An 18,977-nucleotide genomic window follows, 5' to 3' on the forward strand; every position below is an offset into this window, starting at 1 on the left:
GCCCTAAGTCCAATATTAGCCCATATGTCTGATACCAGTCTATAAAGTCCTCTTCAGACTCACAAAACACATACAATGATGCCAGATGCAAGAAGATAACAGGCCAGTGGGTGGAAAGTCTTGGGGTCCAGTGGCAGCGGAAGCATCTCATAGTTGACAGGTGTCTCCATGAGGCTCCTTGAGCTCCAGGGCTCTAGTGTAGCTCCATGTGGTTTGTCATCAGTAATGTCTCATAGGGAGGGAGCATGTGTCCCACCTCCAGGGAGATATTTAGCTCCTTAGCACCTCCAAATGAGGTCATCATGCTGCAGCCTGATTGACTGGCTAAACTCCACCCCTTCACGTTTAAGTCTCAAATTGACAACAGATTATGTAACTACCACAGGGATAAAGGGAAAATGAAGTCCCTTAGCCCAAGTCACTTACTGAGTAGAGCAAGTCAACATGGACTCACCCTGTCAGATAGAGTAGAACTGTCCCTGTGGATTTCTGAGACTGTAACTCTTTATAGGAGCAGAAAGCCCCATCCTTCTTCCACGGAGTCACTGGTGGGCTCAAACTGCTAACCTGGCGGATCTCAGCCTAACTATGCATCCAGGGCTCCCTGAGATGAAGACAAGTGTGTGTAATGTGACCCATATCATAAAGCCATCAATAACCAACCCCCAGAGCCACATATATATGTGAATGTTTGTGTGTGATTCCGTGAACATCAAGAAAGATATGGGATTTTGACAGGATATTGTGTAAATAAATAAAATGCATGTGTATGCATTTGCATAAAAGATACAAATGTTAATAGTGGCTATCAAGATCATGACATCTGATAACTTTTACTTTTCTAAGCTGGATGGATTTTTCACAGTAACAATAAACCTTGTGGCCAGAATAGTTTGTTTTCTATTGTGAAGTTGTATTAAAACTAGTCATTAGCAAAATGCTACATAGGAAGATTTCTCTGGAAGAAACTTCTAAGTAAAGTTGGATATTCCCTCTGCCCCATTTAAAAATTATTCCAATGGGAAGGTACAGTGTCTCTCCCTCCCTCCACACTGTCCCCCGTCTTTGTGTGTGTGTTTAAACTTTGGCAAGGCTAAAGAGAAATGAAAGCACTCAGTATCCAGTCTCACCGGCTCATCCACTTGTTAACTCGAGGATTGAAAGTTACCTCTTGTCAGTGAGAAGGTTCTGCAGAGCAATTGGTTTCTAACCTCTTGACTTGCTGTCATTCATCTTTGCAGCACAAAAGCTACATCGAATATACTAAGACTCTGCCGCTGACCCCAGCGCCGGAAATCTTCGGGATGAACGCCAATGCCGACATCACTAAGGACCAGTCAGAGACTCAGTTGCTATTTGATAACATCCTTCTCACACAGGTGTGTAATCTCGGGGAGACGTTCTCCAACAGCATGTGCAGCAAGTCGCATTTCTCTTACACAAGCCTATCAACTCAGAGAATCATTTCTTTTACACATTTTATTAGGGGCTCATACAACTCTTATCACAATCCACACATATACATACATCAATTGTATAAGGCACATCCGTACATTCTTTGCCCTAATCATTTTCAAAGCATTTGCTCTCCACTTAAGCCCTTTGCATCAGGTCCTCTTTTTTTTCCCCCTTCCCTTCCCGCTCCCTCCTCCTCATGAGCCCTTGATAATTTATAGATTGTTATTTTGTCATATCTTGCCCTATCTGGAGTCTCCCTTCCCCCCCTTCTCTGCCGTCCCTCTCCCAGGGAAGAGGTCACATGTGGATCCTTGTAATCAGTTCCCCCTTTCCAACCCACTCACCCTCCACTCTCCCAGCATCGCCCCTCACACCCCTGGTCCTGAAGGTATCATCCACCCTGGATTCCCTGTGCCTCCAGCCCCCATATGCACCAGTGTACAAACTCTTCCCTATCTAGTCCTGCAAGGTAGAATTCGGATCATGGTAGTTGGGGGGAGGAAGCATCCAGGATCTGGGGGAAAGCTGTGTTCTTCATCGGTACTACCTCGCACCCTGACTAACCCATCTCCTCTCCTAAACCTCTCCATGAGGGGATCTCCAGTGGCCGACACTTGGGCCTTGGGTCTCCACTCTGCACTTCCCACTTCATTCAATATGGTATATATATACACACACACACATATATACATATATATATTTTTTTGCATGATGCCTTATACCTACCTGGTCCCTTTGGCACCTCATGATCATACTGGCTGGTGTGCTTCTTCCATGTGGGCTTTTTTGCTTCTGAACTTGATGGCCGCTTGTTCACCTTCAAGCCTTTAAGACCCCAGACACTATCTCTTTTGATAGCCGGGCACCATCAGCTTTCTTCGCCACATTTGCTTATACACCCATTTGTCTTCAGCGATCCTATCGTGGAGGTGTGCAGTCAATGATATGATTTTTTGTTCTTTGATGCCTGATAACTGATCCCTTCAGGACCACTCGATCACACAGGCTGGTGTGTTCTTTCATGTGGGCTTTGTTGCTTCTGAGCTAGATGGCCGCTTGTTTATCTTCAAACCTTTAAGACCCCAGTCACTATCTCTTTCGATAGCCGGGCACCATCAGCTTTATTTTTTCAATCTTCTTTTGTCTTTCAATATTGCAACTCAAGGCTTCAGATTTTTTTCTTGAGTTCTTTCAGTTTTAGATATGCTGATCATGTTCTTTTCTTTGGTTTGTTAATTCCTAGGTCTTTGTATTTTTCATTAGAATATTTGCCTTCGTTTTCTCACACTGCCCTTTGAAATTTTCTATACAGCCCTTTGACTTCATCATTTTTCCCATTTACCTGAGCAAGTTTAGGATTAGGAGCAAGTTTCAGAGTTTTCCTGGCATCCATTTTGATCCTGTCTTCCATTGTGTCTTTTTAATGGCCTTTTCTATGTTCATGTATGATCTTATTGCCCTCCTGTAGCCCATCAGGTGTTCTGTCATGAAATTTCAGTGCAGCAAATCTGTTCTTGAGATGTTTTCAAAATTCAGATGGAATAGACTCAAGGTTACATTTTGGCTCTCATGTATCTGTTTTAGTTGCTTCAGCTTGATCCTGAATGTGTATATGAGCATTTGATGGTCTCTTTCACAGTAAGCCTTTGGCCTGATTTTAGCTGCTAATTAGAGTTTCTCCATCGTCTCTTCCCACAGATGTCGTCGTTTGGATTTGTGTATTCCATCTGGAGAAGTCTATGTGCATAGTCATTCTACTGTTGTTCAAAAAAGCTATTTGCTATGAACAAGTTGTTGGTTTTTCAAAATTCTACCATGTGATGTCGTTTCATTTCTATCACCAACTCAATCATAATTTCCAACTACTGTTCCTTTTTCCAACTTTTGCATTCCAATAGCCAATAACTATCAATGCACCTTGATTGCGTATTTGATCCATTTCAGAGTGAAGTTTCTCATTACTAGCCTTTGTGGTTGGTGCATACATTTGAAAAACAGTTGTGCTGATTGGATTTTCTTGAACATGTATAGATAACCCTATCACAGGCAGCATTGCACTTCATGATTGAATTTGCGATGTCCTTTTTGACAATGAATGCACATCATTCTTCTTGATTGTGTTAGTCCTGGCACAGTAAATCATATTATTTTCTGATTCAAAATGGCTGGCCAATACCAGTGCATTTCAGCTTACTAATGCCTAGGAGATCAATTGTTAAGTGTTTCATTTCATTTTAAACCACTTCTAATTTTCCTAGATTCATAATTTGCACATTCCACGTTCTAATCATCAGCACATGTTTGCAGCTGTTTGTCCTTATCTCGAGTAATGTCCCACCAGCAGATAAAGATCTGAAAGGTTCCATTCCCACAGATTTTACCTGACTCATCACCACGGTCAACACCACTCTGAGAAATTAACTCCTCCTCTGTGACGTATGGAGCGCCCTCTGAGCTTGGGGCCCATGCTCAGTCTGTCTCTGACAGTGTTCTGCTTGCATTCATTAGGCCTTCAATATCTGACAATGTTTCAAAGTAATGCATAAGGTGCTCACTGACTCTTTCCTCTGAAGTGGGGACCTAAGTCCTATGAGATCCAGGTCACTTTTATCCTTAACTTATGGGGAAGAAGCTGAGGCACGGAAATACTAAGTGGCCTGCCCCCAGTTCAATTGGAAATAAAAACTCCAAGCCAAACAGTTGGCTTCTTTACATTTGGTTCCAGAATCTGGGTACTTAACTAATTAGCTGTCTCATCCCTTTAGATCTAAAAATTAGGCATAGAAGGCAGATAGCTAGAGATGCTGAAAAGCTAAAAGAACCAAACTAGGAGGATGATATCTTGGAACTCCTAGCTCTGCTCTGCTCCCAGATGGCACTCTTTAATAAGACAAAAGGACAGGGACTATTTTTATGTACATCCATAGCACTAAACCACATTGTTGCAGTGCATAAAAACATAAATCCAGATTGGAATAAATTGATCTTTAGGAAAATTGGATGCATGTAATACAAGATAGTCTGGAAATAGGGGCTTCGTTGTAACCTTGGCTTTATTTAAACTTGATGGGGTGTGCCACATTACAGAATACATAAAACAGTGGGCTCATTCCAACAGAAAATGACTCAGAACCAAATAAATAAGTTTAAATACACAAGGGGTGTCTTCTCAGTATGCAATTAAACAACCTCCTTCAATGTCCTCCAACTCACATTGGCAAGTACAATTATAGTAATGGCTAGGCAGTAGGGCAATGATTCTAGATTGGGTTTGCTCCACATCAGAAACCAAGAGACTAGACTGCAGGGCTCAGAGAGTAAGTTAATGATGACAAGACTCGCACTTCACGTATTAACAAATGTATCCTAGAAAAATAAGAGATAGAGAGAGAGATGGAAACTAAGAATGCATGTTACTTTTGCAGAGAGAGCTTAAGTTTACCTGCCAGACTCTATTTTGAATAAGAAAATAGTCTCAATTTAAAATGTTATAAAACTAGAAATGATTTTAGATCTCTGAAAGATTATATTCAATGATGCCTTCTTGAAAATAAATTCACTTATCTTTATTATATAAAAGGAAAATAAATCTTTGAAGATGTCAAAGGCCATTTATGTTGGGGCAGATTACCCAATAAGTTCGGTAGACCAACGGAATGAGTAACCTCTAGTCAACCCGTGGTACCCTCCTTACTGGGCAGTGCAATGCGAGATTTGTGAAAACGCTTTAGGAAAGGTTTCTTTTTTAGCAAAGGAAAATAAGAATGTGTTTGGTGTCTTTAAAATGCTGTTTACATCTTAAAATACAAATAGACATAGATCTGCATATGATTCCTCAAATGCAATAGGAATGGACTTTTTACTAGTTCCCCCCCCCCAAATATTCACCATCCTTTTGCTTCACTGTGATTTATTGGATGTACTTCATTGTAAATAGAGTACTTTTGGGTCGTAATAAAGGATTATCACAGTGGCATGCCTTCTTTCCTTGTATAAATTTGAAACTTACGAACAGTAAAATTATTGTGTGAACCATGCTGGTTTGTAGTAGCTAGTATTAAAAGTCACAGTACAAACGTAAGTAGTCATCAATATTTATACAATGTCGTTTAGAAATAAGCCAAGAAACATAACATCTGGAAGAAGCACAATTACCTAGCACTAGAAAATAAGCATGCACACACTCTCCTTAAGGTGCCCTTCCCCCATCCACCCTCAATGCACGCAGTCCTTCCTTCATGTGTTTTGCAGATTTAAAGTCCTCTGCAGAAAATACAGGTTCATTCACATGGTGCCACTGTAAACACACAAAGCTAAAATAGAAATGTAATTCCCTCCCTAGCTTCCAGCATGAATCAGTGAAGGCTGGCTTTTCTCCATAGCTCTTCCTACTGCTTAGAGGAGATGAGTTCCATTTTCTTTGCCCTTCGGGTTCAAGGAGAAAATGATATCTGTTGGCAACCAGTAGGCATCAGAATTATTAGCAAATGTATTTTGTGGCAAGTTTTCTCAAAGGAAACTTGTGTTTCTTCCTTAGGGATGTTCGTGCCATCATCCGTTGGCCGCTTCACCAATGCCAGTGCTTTTCCTTCCTCCGCTTGGAGCGCCTGCTCCTACTTCTCTGCTCGAGCAGCGAAACTGTGGCCCATTGGCTTCCTAAGACCCTCCTTTTGCCTCTGAAAACTACCCATGCCCTTCTTGTTCCTCTATCACAAGGTTTACAATCCAGTCCTTCCACCCACACTTGTGGGCATCACCTTCATAAAGCTTGTGTGGAGGAAAACCATGGATAAAGCAATAATGTCCAGTCGTATAAAGATTTACATAAGGGATTTTCCACTCAAATTATTTTTACACCTTGAGATTTCTGAATTAGAGGGTTTTTGTTTTTGTTTTTTTTAGTCTCGCTCAGCAGGAGCTGGTGCGAAATCATCAGATGAAGTAGTGGATGAGGTGGCTGGAGACATCTTGGGTAAACTTCCACACAACTTTGATGTTGAGGCTGCAATGAGGAGATACCCAACAACCTACACTCAAAGCATGAACACTGTACTTGTGCAAGAGATGGGACGGTTCAATAAGTTGCTGAAGACCATACGAGAGTCCTGCATCAACATTCAAAAGGCGATCAAGGTCAGATGAAACCTACCAAAGAGGAATCTTGGAATTAAGCATATGATTCATGCATTTCCCATATATTTATTGGGTGTAGATTCTGTTCCTGGTTCTGGGAGAGAACTACAATTGGGATAGTAGAATTCTAGGACTAACAATTAGAAAACAATACAAAAAACATAAGAGGTTGAATTAGTAATACAACAGGCTTCAAAAAGTTCATGGAAAATGGCATTAAAAATTAATGAGATTTTCTACATTTTGAAGCCCCTTTGTATAAAAGTCTGTTAAATACTAATGGTTTGGGGGTAATGTGTGCTGAGGAGACACAGGTGTTAAGGGAGAAAGAAGACAAGACCTCTGCCCTAAGGGAGCCTATGTATGAGAAATAATTAAAAATTTAATGAATATATCATTTCATTTCAACAAATGAAAATTTCCACAAACTTTTTTAATAAAATACTCTGGATTATTTTAAAATTAAAAAGAATATCTTTCTGGGAAAAACTTAAAGTCTTCCTGGATGACTGGTGGGTTTTGTTGGCTATATGATTCAACTCGAAGTAATCAGAACCTCAACAGGAAAATTGTGAAAGTGCTGAGCGGCGTGTCCACCACGTAACCAACAGTTAAATGCATTTCAGGGTCTTGTAGTGATGTCTACAGAGCTGGAAGAGGTGGTTAGCAGCATTCTCAATGTCAAAATCCCAGGAATGTGGATGGGTAAATCCTACCCAAGCCTGAAACCACTTGGCAGCTATGTCAATGATTTCCTGGCAAGGTTAAAATTCTTGCAGGTGAGTTCATCAAATTATGACGTATTGTTTCAGCGCTACCCCAGTCTTTTCTATGCATCCAAAACACATTGCATAAAAAGTTGCCCCTCACCCCCAATTCTCCCCGTCTAGGAGTTCTCTTTTTCATTCTTTTGATGAATTTTTTATGCGCACAGTGCCTATGTTTAGGCAGTCCCAGTCATCTAGTTTTTCTCTGGCCGTTTTGAGTTTGGTTTGGTATTTGCTTATCAGCATTGTCAGCTTTAAGCAGTCATCTTGGTTTCAGCAAGCTTTCAGCTCGATGGATGCCCAAAGCCGTGTGTGAAAATCAGGTGGCTCAAAAGCTGATCTTTCGGTTAGCTTTTAAAACAAAATGGGAGCTCGTGAAGATTATTTTATAAAATGAATTGCACTTCCACATGAGTCTGATCTAGATAGTAAAGTGCAACAAGACAAAAATTAACTTCTTGGGGGGAATCCTCTAGTTCCGTTAAAAGCAGGCTTTCTTTCGACTTAGAACCAAAGGGGATATCTAGATAGATTTTCTTGAAGGTGAGAAGACGTTCACGGAAGCTTGTTAGAAAGATGTTTTCAAAACACTGGAAATTGCTCTGGTCAGAAAAAAACAAAGAAATGGCTCTCAGGAATTTTTTCCCCATCATGGCAATGCACCTGAACATTTTGTGAGGATCAGAAAGGCTGTCCTAGGAGAACTACATGGGAAATCTTAACCTGGTATTGCCCCTTCATTGTGTTCCCCCAATTTAAAAGACTTTGAAAAGGAATGCCAATGCTGCCATTTTTATCTGGTGTAAACCGAGTAACACAAAATTCTTAAAGGAAGGAATTAGAAAGATGAACACTTTCAGATGTGTATAGTCCTCGCTCACTGCCAGCCAATCCATTCCAACTCACAGTCACCTATAGGACAGAGCAGAACTGTCCCTTTGGGTCTGAGACTTAGACCTTTACTGAAGCAGAAGGCCTTATCTAGCTCCCTCAGAGTGACTGCTGGAGCAGCTCAGGGCAAGAGACAAAAGATTCACATGTTGTAATTTTTGTTTAATAAGGGCTTCTCTGTAATTTTTATTAATACTTTTTGACATACTCTTGGATTTAGTGTTAAATGAGATTCCTGGAGCAGCAGGCGTTAGGAAGTCAGGCAAGCTGCTAGTTAGGAACATTATTCCTTCCTTGCCCAGCAGCCTTCTAGGTCATGACATCACTCAATTGCTGGTGCTGTCGAAGACAGTGGTAACCTCAGTGGCTAACCACCGTGGACATGTTGAGTGGGCAGAACCCAACCTCCTAATTATCGGGTAATCGTGGTGCTTAGCCATGCTATTCCTACCAATTATATCCACGAGAAGCCTCTAGTCATTTCCTAAACACTATACACAGTACATCAGAAACTACCAATGAGAATATTTACACGGGGCTAACCTATGACCTCACGTTATAAGGCACGTCCTGTGTTGCACCCGCGCTTCCATTGTTGACCTGCGATCCGATGCAGGGGGATGAAGGCTTGGTGATGTATGAGAGAGGCTTGGAGTTGTCCTAAGAAACTCTTTTCAAGTTTACACCCTGAGAACTGACTTCTGTAATTTACTAATTCTTACCAGTAGCCAGTGGACTCGTGATTAGAATCTATTATGTGAACAAAGACTCATTTCTAAAGACACACCTTATACTCTCACTGTCCTGCTGCTTCTCAGAGTTCCCTGCAAAATGTTGCATTTCCATGATGTTGAATTTCCACAGTGTTTTACTGGAGTTGACAGAAAAAAATCTTCCAAAGAAATACTGTACTATGTATTTATGACAAATTAGAGAGGGTAAAATGAGAAACCCTAGACTCTATGGAGATCTCTCATTTACTCAGCCATGTAACATGATATATGGTCCAGAAATCAGCATTACATGCTCAGCAGAGTCTGGAACTTTGCTGAAGGACCACTGGGCGTGGTTAAAATACACATCTGTATCTGCAGTCATGCGCAGTGAGTCCCAGCCTGGTGCGGTGGATACGAAATCGAGGCCCAAACAAGCCCTGAATCTGGTACTGCTTTTCAAACCCCTGAGCAGATGGCTCCTTAGTCTTCAGAATGTTCGCTCATTTATTAGGTCTGCCTAAATGATCTTAACGTAACCATCTTTAATCAGATTTAAAACACTTGTCTTTTAAAAACAGCAATGGTATGAGGTTGGGCCTCCTCCGGTCTTCTGGCTCTCTGGCTTCTTCTTCACGCAAGCCTTTCTGACCGGTGCCCAGCAGAATTATGCCAGGAAATACACCATCCCCATCGATCTGCTTGGCTTTGACTATGAGGTGATGGAAGACAAAGAATATAAGAATGCTCCTGAAGATGGTAAGGGCAGTCACAGTGTCCGAGGTGCTTGATATATGGGCTCAAAACAAAAACTTGACTAGAACTTAACTGTCATTATGAAATTTACCTTCAAAGAGTTGCGCTGTGGTGTGGGGTGGGGGGGTGGAGGGACAGAGGGAGAAAGCACAACAGACTGCAGACTCACGAGTGATGATGCACATGGGGATGAAGTGATAGCATTACTGACTCTGAGTAAAGGTATATGGGTGATTGAATTGTGCAATGTTTTGTAAATTGTGGATTATTTTTAATAAAATATTTAAATGGAAGTCATCATCCAATTAATAATTGAATTATACATCCAATGTATAATCAACCATAATCTTATGTTAGCTCTGGGGGACCAAGATGATGGTACAACCAAGAAGACGGGTCCCCTGGTCCTTGGGAAGCACACTTGTGCAGACTCCTAAAGCATAGATATCTTCCTTCCAAAACTTAATGCAGGTTTTCAATGAGAAGACTGACTGTAAGGAGATTTTCCCATTCTCCCCTTAGTTGACTAGTTGCCTGACTTCCATTTTGCGTCTCTCGCTGCTCTTGAGTTGATTCTGACTCATCGCGGCACCGTGGGGAAGAGCGGAGAGCCCTGTGGGTTTCCAGACCGTAGCTCATCATGAGGGTGGAATGAATGCCTTTCCCTTCTCCAGCAGAGTCTGCCTGGTGGTTTCCTGATGACCCGTCCCCCATGTCTCTGTCCCCTAGCATAGTCACAGTTCTCACAGTGATTGTCCTCCCATGATGACTCGGGCTTCTCGCTCCCAGTGATGCCTGCCCTTCGCTCTCTGCCATCAGCTGATGCGGTTCTTGTGAGAGCTGCTAATAAAAACATCTCAGTAGTTCTCACCAGTTGCACACGTCCTCTTTCCAGAGGCATTCTTTCCTTTCCCTATGGCTTCCAGAGCCTCCTGACTCTCCTCCGACACGCAGTCGCTACATGCTTGCATGCTAGATCTTCCTCCTTTAAGTATTGGGGTTCCCAAGAACTCAGTCCAAGAGTGCTTTTCTAATTACTACCACACCTCAAGTGGGCTAATCTTTGCCTGCATCTTTGAACATGACTTCCTTGCTGATACCCTTCAAGTTTACATCTCTACCTACAGCTTCCTTTTGAGGTCCAGACATCTGTGTTAAACTGTCTACCTGGCATCTCTCTCTCTCTCTCTCTCTCTCTCTCTCTCTCTCTCTCTCTCTCTCTCTCTCTCTCTCTCTCGTCTCCTGGAGAGCTAGCACGTGTGAAGGATCTCGGGAAATGGCACTACCGTTCACGTCGAAACTAGTGGACTAGCCTTCAAGCTCTGGTTCCTCGAACAGTCACATTAAACACAGGTGCTCTTCTACAATGGTACTGCCAGCAGTATTTCCATCTGGAATTCTGCGTTGGATGCATGATCGTGTGTTCTACTTGTGTGGTTTCTCAGTTATGATTCAGTTATAGAGCAGCCAGAGACTGTTCTTTTCCAAGTGTAAACAGATTGTGTCACCTCCTAACCCTGGTAAAAATTCATATGACTAAGTAAGACATTTTCCGGATTCCCTGACATGACCATGAATGAAATCCAGACTCACTGCCGTGACTATGAGACAAAGCGTGTTCTAGCCATGGCCTGTACAACCTCCTCATATATAATCTCATTGTGGGTCACTCTGCCCTTTATTCTGGTCACTGACAATTCCCACAATTCCTAGCATACTTTAATTTCATTTTTTTCAGGATCTTTGCATGTGCCATTGATAAATCCCATTTTTTCTTTTATTGAGGGCTCTTACATGTCTTATCACAATCCATACATTTGTCCAGTGTGTCAAGCACATTTGCACATATGCCACCATCATCATTTTCAAAGCAGTCTCTTCCCACTTGAGCCCCTGATATCAGCTCCCCATTTCTTCCCCCCCCACCTGCCCTCCCTCATAAACCCTTGATAAGTAATAGATTATTATTTTCATATCTTGCATCGTCCTCTGTCGCCCCTCACCTACTTTTCCATTATTCGTCCCCCTGGGAGGGGGTTATAGATGGATACTTGTGATAAATTTCCCCTTTCTCCCCGCACCCTCCCCTAATCCTACTGGTATCTCTACTCTCATTTTTGGCCCTGAGGGGTTTATCTATCCTGAATTCCCCGTGTTTCGAGCTCTTATCTGTAGCACTGTGCGTGTTCTGGTCTAATCTGATTTGTAAGGCAGAATTGAGATAATCATAGTGGGGTGAAGAAAGCACCAAAGAACTAGAGGAAAGTCGTGTGTTTCATTGTTCTATACTGCACCCTGACTGACTCATCTCTTCCCTGTGACCCCTATGTGAAGGGAATGTCAAATTGTCCACAGATGGGCATTGGGTCTCCACTCCATGTCCCCCCACCCCCATTCACATTGGGTATGATTTTGTTCTGGGTCTTAGATCCCTGATACCTGATCCTATCAATACCTCATGAGCATACAAGCTGGTGTGCTTCTTCCATGTGGGCTTTGTTGCTTCTCAGCTAGATGGCCGTTTGTTTATCTTCAAGCCTTTAAGATCCCAGACGCTATATCTTTTGATAGCCGGACACCATCAGCTTTCTTCACCACATTTACTTATGCGCTCATTTTGTCTTCAGCGATTGTGTCAGGAAGGTGAGCATCACAGAACGCTGGATTGTTAGAACAAAGTGTTCTTGTGTTGAGGGAGTACTTGAATCGAGGCCCAATGTCCATCTACAACCTTCATTCTTAACATATAGATATGAGTACATCGTTCTATTCCCCTCTCATTATATATATATTTACATATGTACATGACTGTATTTGGACCTCTATAAATGTCCTTTGCCTCCTGGTTCTTTCTTTCCTCTATTTCCTGATACCCAAATTCAGCATGTTAAGCACTTCCCAACCTTCAGTACAGCGTACGGTTCGCCAGAAAGATCCTGCATGAGCATTCTGTCTGTTGAAATGCCGTCTCCACCCTGGTACTGATTTCATTGATTTCAAAGCATGAACGACACTCCACAATTGTTTTATTTGTTTTCTTCTTTACAGTGTGTTTCCCACACTGTGATGCAAATACCAAAAGGTCAGGGGCCCAATCTGTTTTCATCCTTTATAGCTCAGTGTTTATCAGTGTCCAGCCTATGAAACCACCAAAAATAAATAAACCCACTGCCATCAAGTTCATTCCAACCCACAGTGACCCTTGGCTGTAAATCTTTACAGGAGCTGAAAGACTCAGCCATTTTCTTTTGGAGGACCTGGTGGATTCAAACTGCTGCCCTTCCAGTCAGCAGCCAACACCCAGCACGCTAAGCCAGCAGGACACCTGTCTCACATCATGTAACAGGTCCTCGAGCACCGCTGTAGAAAGTCCAAAGAACCATCCCGCTAGCATCCACAATAAGTTCACAGTATAGAACACAATACCGCCCCCACTTCCCTGTCAGTTTATCCTACGGTGGTGGTTTGTGTGTTAAATTGCTCGAAGAAATGCCACTGGTATTTCCAATCCCAGTAGCTTCACCCAAAGTGAACAAGTTTCCGTGGAGCTTTCAGACTGACAACAAACTACAGAGGCTGCCCGCCTCTGAGAGATTAGCCATCCAAAACTTGATCAATAGCGGTACAATAATGTGTTCAAGACCAGGGTTGGCAAATCAGTAAAGAGGAAGTGCATGTGGACATACATTGAAGTTATTCGGTGCCACTGCTGAATCCCAGAAACTGCCCAAGCCTATATATTTGATCCTCAAAAAACAATCTTAGGCCGTAAGTACAGCCATTGTATGCATGATCTAATCACGGAAATGAAAGCTTATGGAGGTTCAAAGTCTTGCGTAGGTTCTCTTGGCTAGTAACCAGGCCTTCTGGCTCTCAGGCTTGCAAGCTCACCGTCTTTCCCTATGGCGTGCTGAGTATTTGATAGTAGAAGTTGGAGAACATTGTTACATTTCTCAAGGAAATTTTTCTTGAAGATGCTATCCCTCATTCTTAAACAGTTAAGAGAATATGCCTTTTTCTGACATAATTATGAGATAGAATGGAAAGTGGCATTAGATTGAAATCTGAGCATTACCACGTTCCTGTTTAGTTACTGACTTAAGTTAAAAGACTAAACTTATAAAGGCATTGCTCAAACTTGGGAAACTGGCTAGCAGCCAAGCTCCAACTATTGAATTGCTGATCACTGAGGAAGGGGTTTCTGAAAGTTCACGAACAGAAGTTACTTCTCCGTGAACTTTTTGAGACGCCCTGGCACAGGGAACCTAGACATTGTCCAGGGTAGTGGAGATTTCTTTGTGCAGTGGTTGACTAATTGAACTGGAAATGGCTCTTATTAGGAGATCAGATATTGAAAAATCCCAAACCATCTCAAAAGCATTAAAACCATATAAAGTTAAATTTGTCTAAAACTCAATGAAGACTATTTAGTATTGTTAAAAGATCACACAGCAAAGAGTAGACATTAGCTCAGTCTTGTTCAACACCAGGCTTCATTTGTAGTGACTGATTTTAGGCTAAGTCATTAATTCTATTATTTTGATACACACATACATTTTCACCCACAAATACACGTCTGTGCACACCGGACTTTGACATTTTAATTTGTTCTTTCTCTGCCTACTCAGCTAGTCACCAGGAATAAAGTGAGAATTCCATGGAACAATTTAGAGAAATGAGAGCTTTTTAAATACATGAATCTTGTTTCTTTTCTCTTTTTTTCACAGAAATGATGTAGATCCCACCTGACACCAGCTTGGGTCATGACCTTTCACAGGGGTCGCCCGATTCATAACGGTAGCAAAGTGACAGTTAGGAAGTAGCAAAGAACATAATTTTATGGTTGGGGCCACCACAACATGAGGAACTGTATGAAAGTGTCACGGCATGAGGAAGGTTGAGAACCACTGGGCTAAAAGAAGCAACGTTTCTTTGAAAACAAAACAATTTATTTCAAATGAGGTGAAGAATATTTACAGAGCAGACCATCGGTTGGTTTTGCATTGGCATTTTGTTTCAGCTCATGCATTGGCCCCTCAGTATGCTCCCTCCGTCTTTCCTGACCCTCTGAACTCTGTTCTTTATGGAACCTTCCACTGACAGGCATGACGGTTGTTTCTGTTTGCTATTGGGAATAGTGCTGCACTTAACCAGGTGCGCATGTATCTGTTTGTGTTGGGCTTTCTTTCTCTACGACACATACAAGGGCAGGGATTGTTCAGGTCCTGTGGCGTTTATAGTCCCAAGGTGTCTCTGTTGCCTTTCTTCCTAACTGTTCTTCCTTCATCAAAAGTAGGCTATTAAAGTCTGTCATGCTGATTTTAGAGTTGCCTATTTTTCTCTTCAAATATGTAAGAGTTGGGTTAATGTGTCTTGATGTTTTCATTGGGTGCCTAGATATTTATGATGGTTATGGCCTCTTGTTCAATTCACCCTTTCTTTTATCATGAACATAACGCCCATCATCGCCGCTTACGTTGGATTCTGCCTTGAAGTGTATTTTATCAGAAATTAATATTGCCTTCCTACTCTTTCTGTTGCTCATAACTTGATATACTTTGATTTCTAGTCCATTTTTGTCTTTGTGTCCAAGGCAGGCGTCCTCAAACTATGGCCCGCGGGCCACATGCGGCCCGCTGAGGACATTTATCTGGCCCGCCGGGTGTTTTTGCCCCATTTGTTTTTGTACTTAAAATAAGATATGTGCAGTGTGCATAGGAATTTGTTTATAGTTTTTTTTTAAACTATAGTCCGGCTCTCCAAAGGATCTGAGGGGCAGTGAACTGGCCCCCTGTTTAAAAAGTTTGAGGACCCCTGGTCTAAGGTGTGTGTCTTGTAAAAAGTGTTTTTGATGGGCCTTGTTTTTTATCCAATCTGACAGTCTATTTTTTGAGTGGTGCATTTAATCCATTTATATTTGGTGTAGTCATGGATAGATTAAATTAAAACTTAAATATAGAAGGACAATTTAAAGGATCACGTGCCACAGTAAATTTATGCGTTACATATTTTTCAACCTACATTCTAGATATATTTAAGATTCATCTTACCTGAATTACTAAATACTATGTGTGACTCTCTGTACCCGAAAGAACTACTCAACATCCCACCATTTCAGGAGGCAAGATTTGAGCAAGAACCAATGGTCCTGAAGGAAGAAGTTCAAGCTGCACTGATAGCATTAGCCAAAAGCAAGGCTCTAGAAGTGGATGGAAGACCAGTTGAAATATTTCAACAAGATAATGAAGCACTGGAGGCGCGCACGCATCTATGCCAGGAAACTCGGAAGACAGCGACTTGGCCAACTGAGTGGAAGAGATCCATATTTGTACCCATGGCAAAGAAAGGCAAACCAGCAAGATGCTCAAATTATAGAGCAATATCATTAATATCATATGCAAGTAAATATTTCTGAGGGTCATCGAACCATGGTGGCAGAAGTACATTAACAGGAAGCTGCTAGAAGTTCAGGTAGGATTCAGAAGAGGGCATGGAACAAGGGATGTCATTGCTGATGTGAGATGGATGTTTACTTGTGCTTTGTTAGCCATGCTGAGGCGTTTGACTGTGTGGATAGTAACAAACTAAGGATGTCCTTTAGAAGAACAATGAATTGTGCTCATGCTGACCTGACCCGTGGGTCAAGGGGCAGCTGCGTGCACAGAACAAGGGGTACTGGAAGGTTTAAGATCAGCAAAGACGTGTGTTAGGGTTTTATTCTCTCTGTATTTACTCAATCTGTCTGCCGAACAAATAATCAGAGAATGTGGATGATACGAAGAGGACTGTGGCATAGGATTGGGGGAATGTTTATTAACAACCTGGGATGTGCAGATGACACAAATTAGTTGCTGAGAATGAGGGCTTGAAGTACCTGCTGAAGAAGATCAAGGATTTCAGTATACGGTGTGGATTACAATTCCATGTGAAAAAGACCAAAATTTTCACAACTGGACCCATAGCTAACATTATGATAAATGGAGAAAAGGTTGAGGTTGTCAAGGATTTTTGTCTGGCTTGGATCCACAATCAATGCTCGTGGAAGCAGCAGTCAAAAGATTCAATAAGGAACACTGCATTGGGCAAATCGGCCGGCGGCATAAGGCCTCTTTACAGTAGTGAAGAGCAAGTTTACTTTGAGGGCTAAGGTTTCATTTGCCACAAGCCGTGGTGATTTCTTTCAATCACTTCATTTGCACGTGAAAGTCGGACACTGACTAAGGAAGACCGAAGACACATCCGTATGTTTGAATTGTGGTGCTGGCAACGAATCCTGCAAGTGCCAGGGACGGCTACCAGGACAAACAAGTCTATCTTGGAAGAAGTGCGGTCAGAATTAGAGGCAAGAACGTTGAGACTTCGTCTTAGCTATTTGGGACGTGTTTTCAAGAGAGACCAGTCACTGGAGGAGGACCTCACGCTTGGTCAGTTGGAGGGGCACCGAAGAAGAGAAAGGCCTCAGAGAGATGTGCTGACATGGTGGCTGCAACAACAGGCTCAAGCGTAAGAACATTTGTGAGGTTGGGGCAAAACCAGGCCATGTTTTGCTCTGTTGGGCCTAGTGCTGCTGTGAGTCGGAACCAACTAGACTGCATCGAACATGAACAACGTGAGGGACTCCAAGGAGTCCCAGTCGTGCTGTCAAGTGAGCTTTGGACGAGAAACTGTAAGGTCAGCAGTTCAAGCCCACTAGTTGCTATTCATTAAACAAGGAGGAAGCCCACTAGTTGCTATTCAGAAACTGTAGTCACTGTGAATTGGAAAGAGAGTGTTGGTGGCACAGTGCATTGGTTTGCTTCGCGCAAGGTCAGCAGTTGAAACAAACAGCCTGTTCAAGCAACATGAGGCCTGCCACCCCCATAAAGATTCGGAGTCCTGCTCAGCCACAGGGGCAGTTCTACTGTCCCCCAGGCTCTCTATGGGTCAGAATCAACTCAAAGGCAGGGGTTTTTAATGAATTGGAATTGACTTGATCGCAGTGGGTTTGCTTTCTGTGGTTTTATGAATGATTTGTAGTCGTCATTTGAGAGTGGAAAAGGGAAGCAGAAAACGTGAATGAGAGGAACTCCTGCACAAAGGAGTGGCACAAAGCACCGGCGTGACTGAAGGAGGAGCCAGTCACCGCCAGCATAATATCCCAAATGTGTGGCTCCTTAGAAGCCCCACTGGCCATGAGTCCTAAAAATGCATCTGAATATCTTCATCGCATGCCTTGTACTTTTATCAGGTTGGAGGGAACTTTATCCCTGCTTCAGTTCCCTAATTGTTGGAATGAACTCTTCCGTTTACCCCCTTTGCCATTCTCTTTTTCCGAAGCAGGTAACATAGATCACCTGATCGGTTTGCCAGAGGTTTACCGGACTGGGCCTGAAGCGGGTGGGGCTAGGCACTAAATTCCATTCCTGAGAATGGAGGACCTGGAGGTTATCTTAGACCCGTCCAGTCGCCTTTATTTTCCCCATTTCCATCGATTACTTTGATTGATCTGTGGGCCTTGGGCTGCGTGGCACATGCAGAGTGGTGCTTCGCAGTTATTGCGCAAGTGCTTTGCCAATGACTAGAGCTAATGTTTTATCCCGACCTCTTCGTTTCACCACTTAACCCTCAGAGGGTAGAAAGCATGTATGTCCCCTCCATCTTTCATCACTGGACTGTCCACGTGTGCTTATTTACATTGAACTTTAATTAAAATGAAATCTTCATTGCTTCAATCTCCCTCAAGGTTCTGGTGCTCAGCAGCCACCGGGGACAGGGCCGGCACAGGGCATTTCCCTGGGGGCCGCGCTCTGCTGGATGTCGGCGCTCCGGCAAACACTAAGAAAACACTTGACTCTCTTGTATGCGCTGATTGGAGTCTAACAACTCTCCAAAGCAGGCAAACGAGGCATTGCCAACAGGCCCTGAGACTCAAGGGCTTGCTGCCATGGGAACTAAAAGTGGGTCTTTATGCGTTCTGCTGTGGTGACAGACATGACCTGGGAGGTGCATGAGCGGAGAGCTCAGGAAGCCCTGACTCCTCTTCCGTTGCTACTGTCTGACTGTGTGATGCTCCTTTCCGGAGGGTGTCCCACCTCTCTTTAAAAAAAAAAAAAGAAAGAAATTCGCTTATGTTTCATAAAATAATTTGTCAGGTTCGATTTTACTTCCCTCCTTTTCTAACCACTCAGAAGAGACCTGGGACCCGAGGAGAAGGAATCCGGAGGGTTTTTTAGGCCTCCAGAACCTTCTCTCTCTTTTCTGTAACTTTATTTCGTTTTCA

General features: G+C 42.7%; 1 protein-coding gene across 1 annotated transcript in view; it reads left to right on the forward strand.

Moving 5' to 3' along the window:
* DNAH7 (dynein axonemal heavy chain 7) overlaps positions 1–18,977 on the forward strand; it is a 249,562-nt gene that overhangs the window by 223,718 nt on the left and 6,867 nt on the right. Inside the window, exons 60-63 of the mRNA XM_075528957.1 lie at positions 1,242–1,379; positions 6,361–6,591; positions 7,218–7,370; positions 9,544–9,721. Of these exons, the coding sequence (XP_075385072.1) occupies positions 1,242–1,379; positions 6,361–6,591; positions 7,218–7,370; positions 9,544–9,721 (700 nt within the window). The remainder of the gene's footprint in view (positions 1–1,241; positions 1,380–6,360; positions 6,592–7,217; positions 7,371–9,543; positions 9,722–18,977) is intronic.

This window comes from Tenrec ecaudatus, chromosome 13 (assembly GCF_050624435.1).
Source record: "Tenrec ecaudatus isolate mTenEca1 chromosome 13, mTenEca1.hap1, whole genome shotgun sequence".
In the NCBI taxonomy this organism is placed as follows: Eukaryota; Metazoa; Chordata; class Mammalia; order Afrosoricida; family Tenrecidae; genus Tenrec; species Tenrec ecaudatus.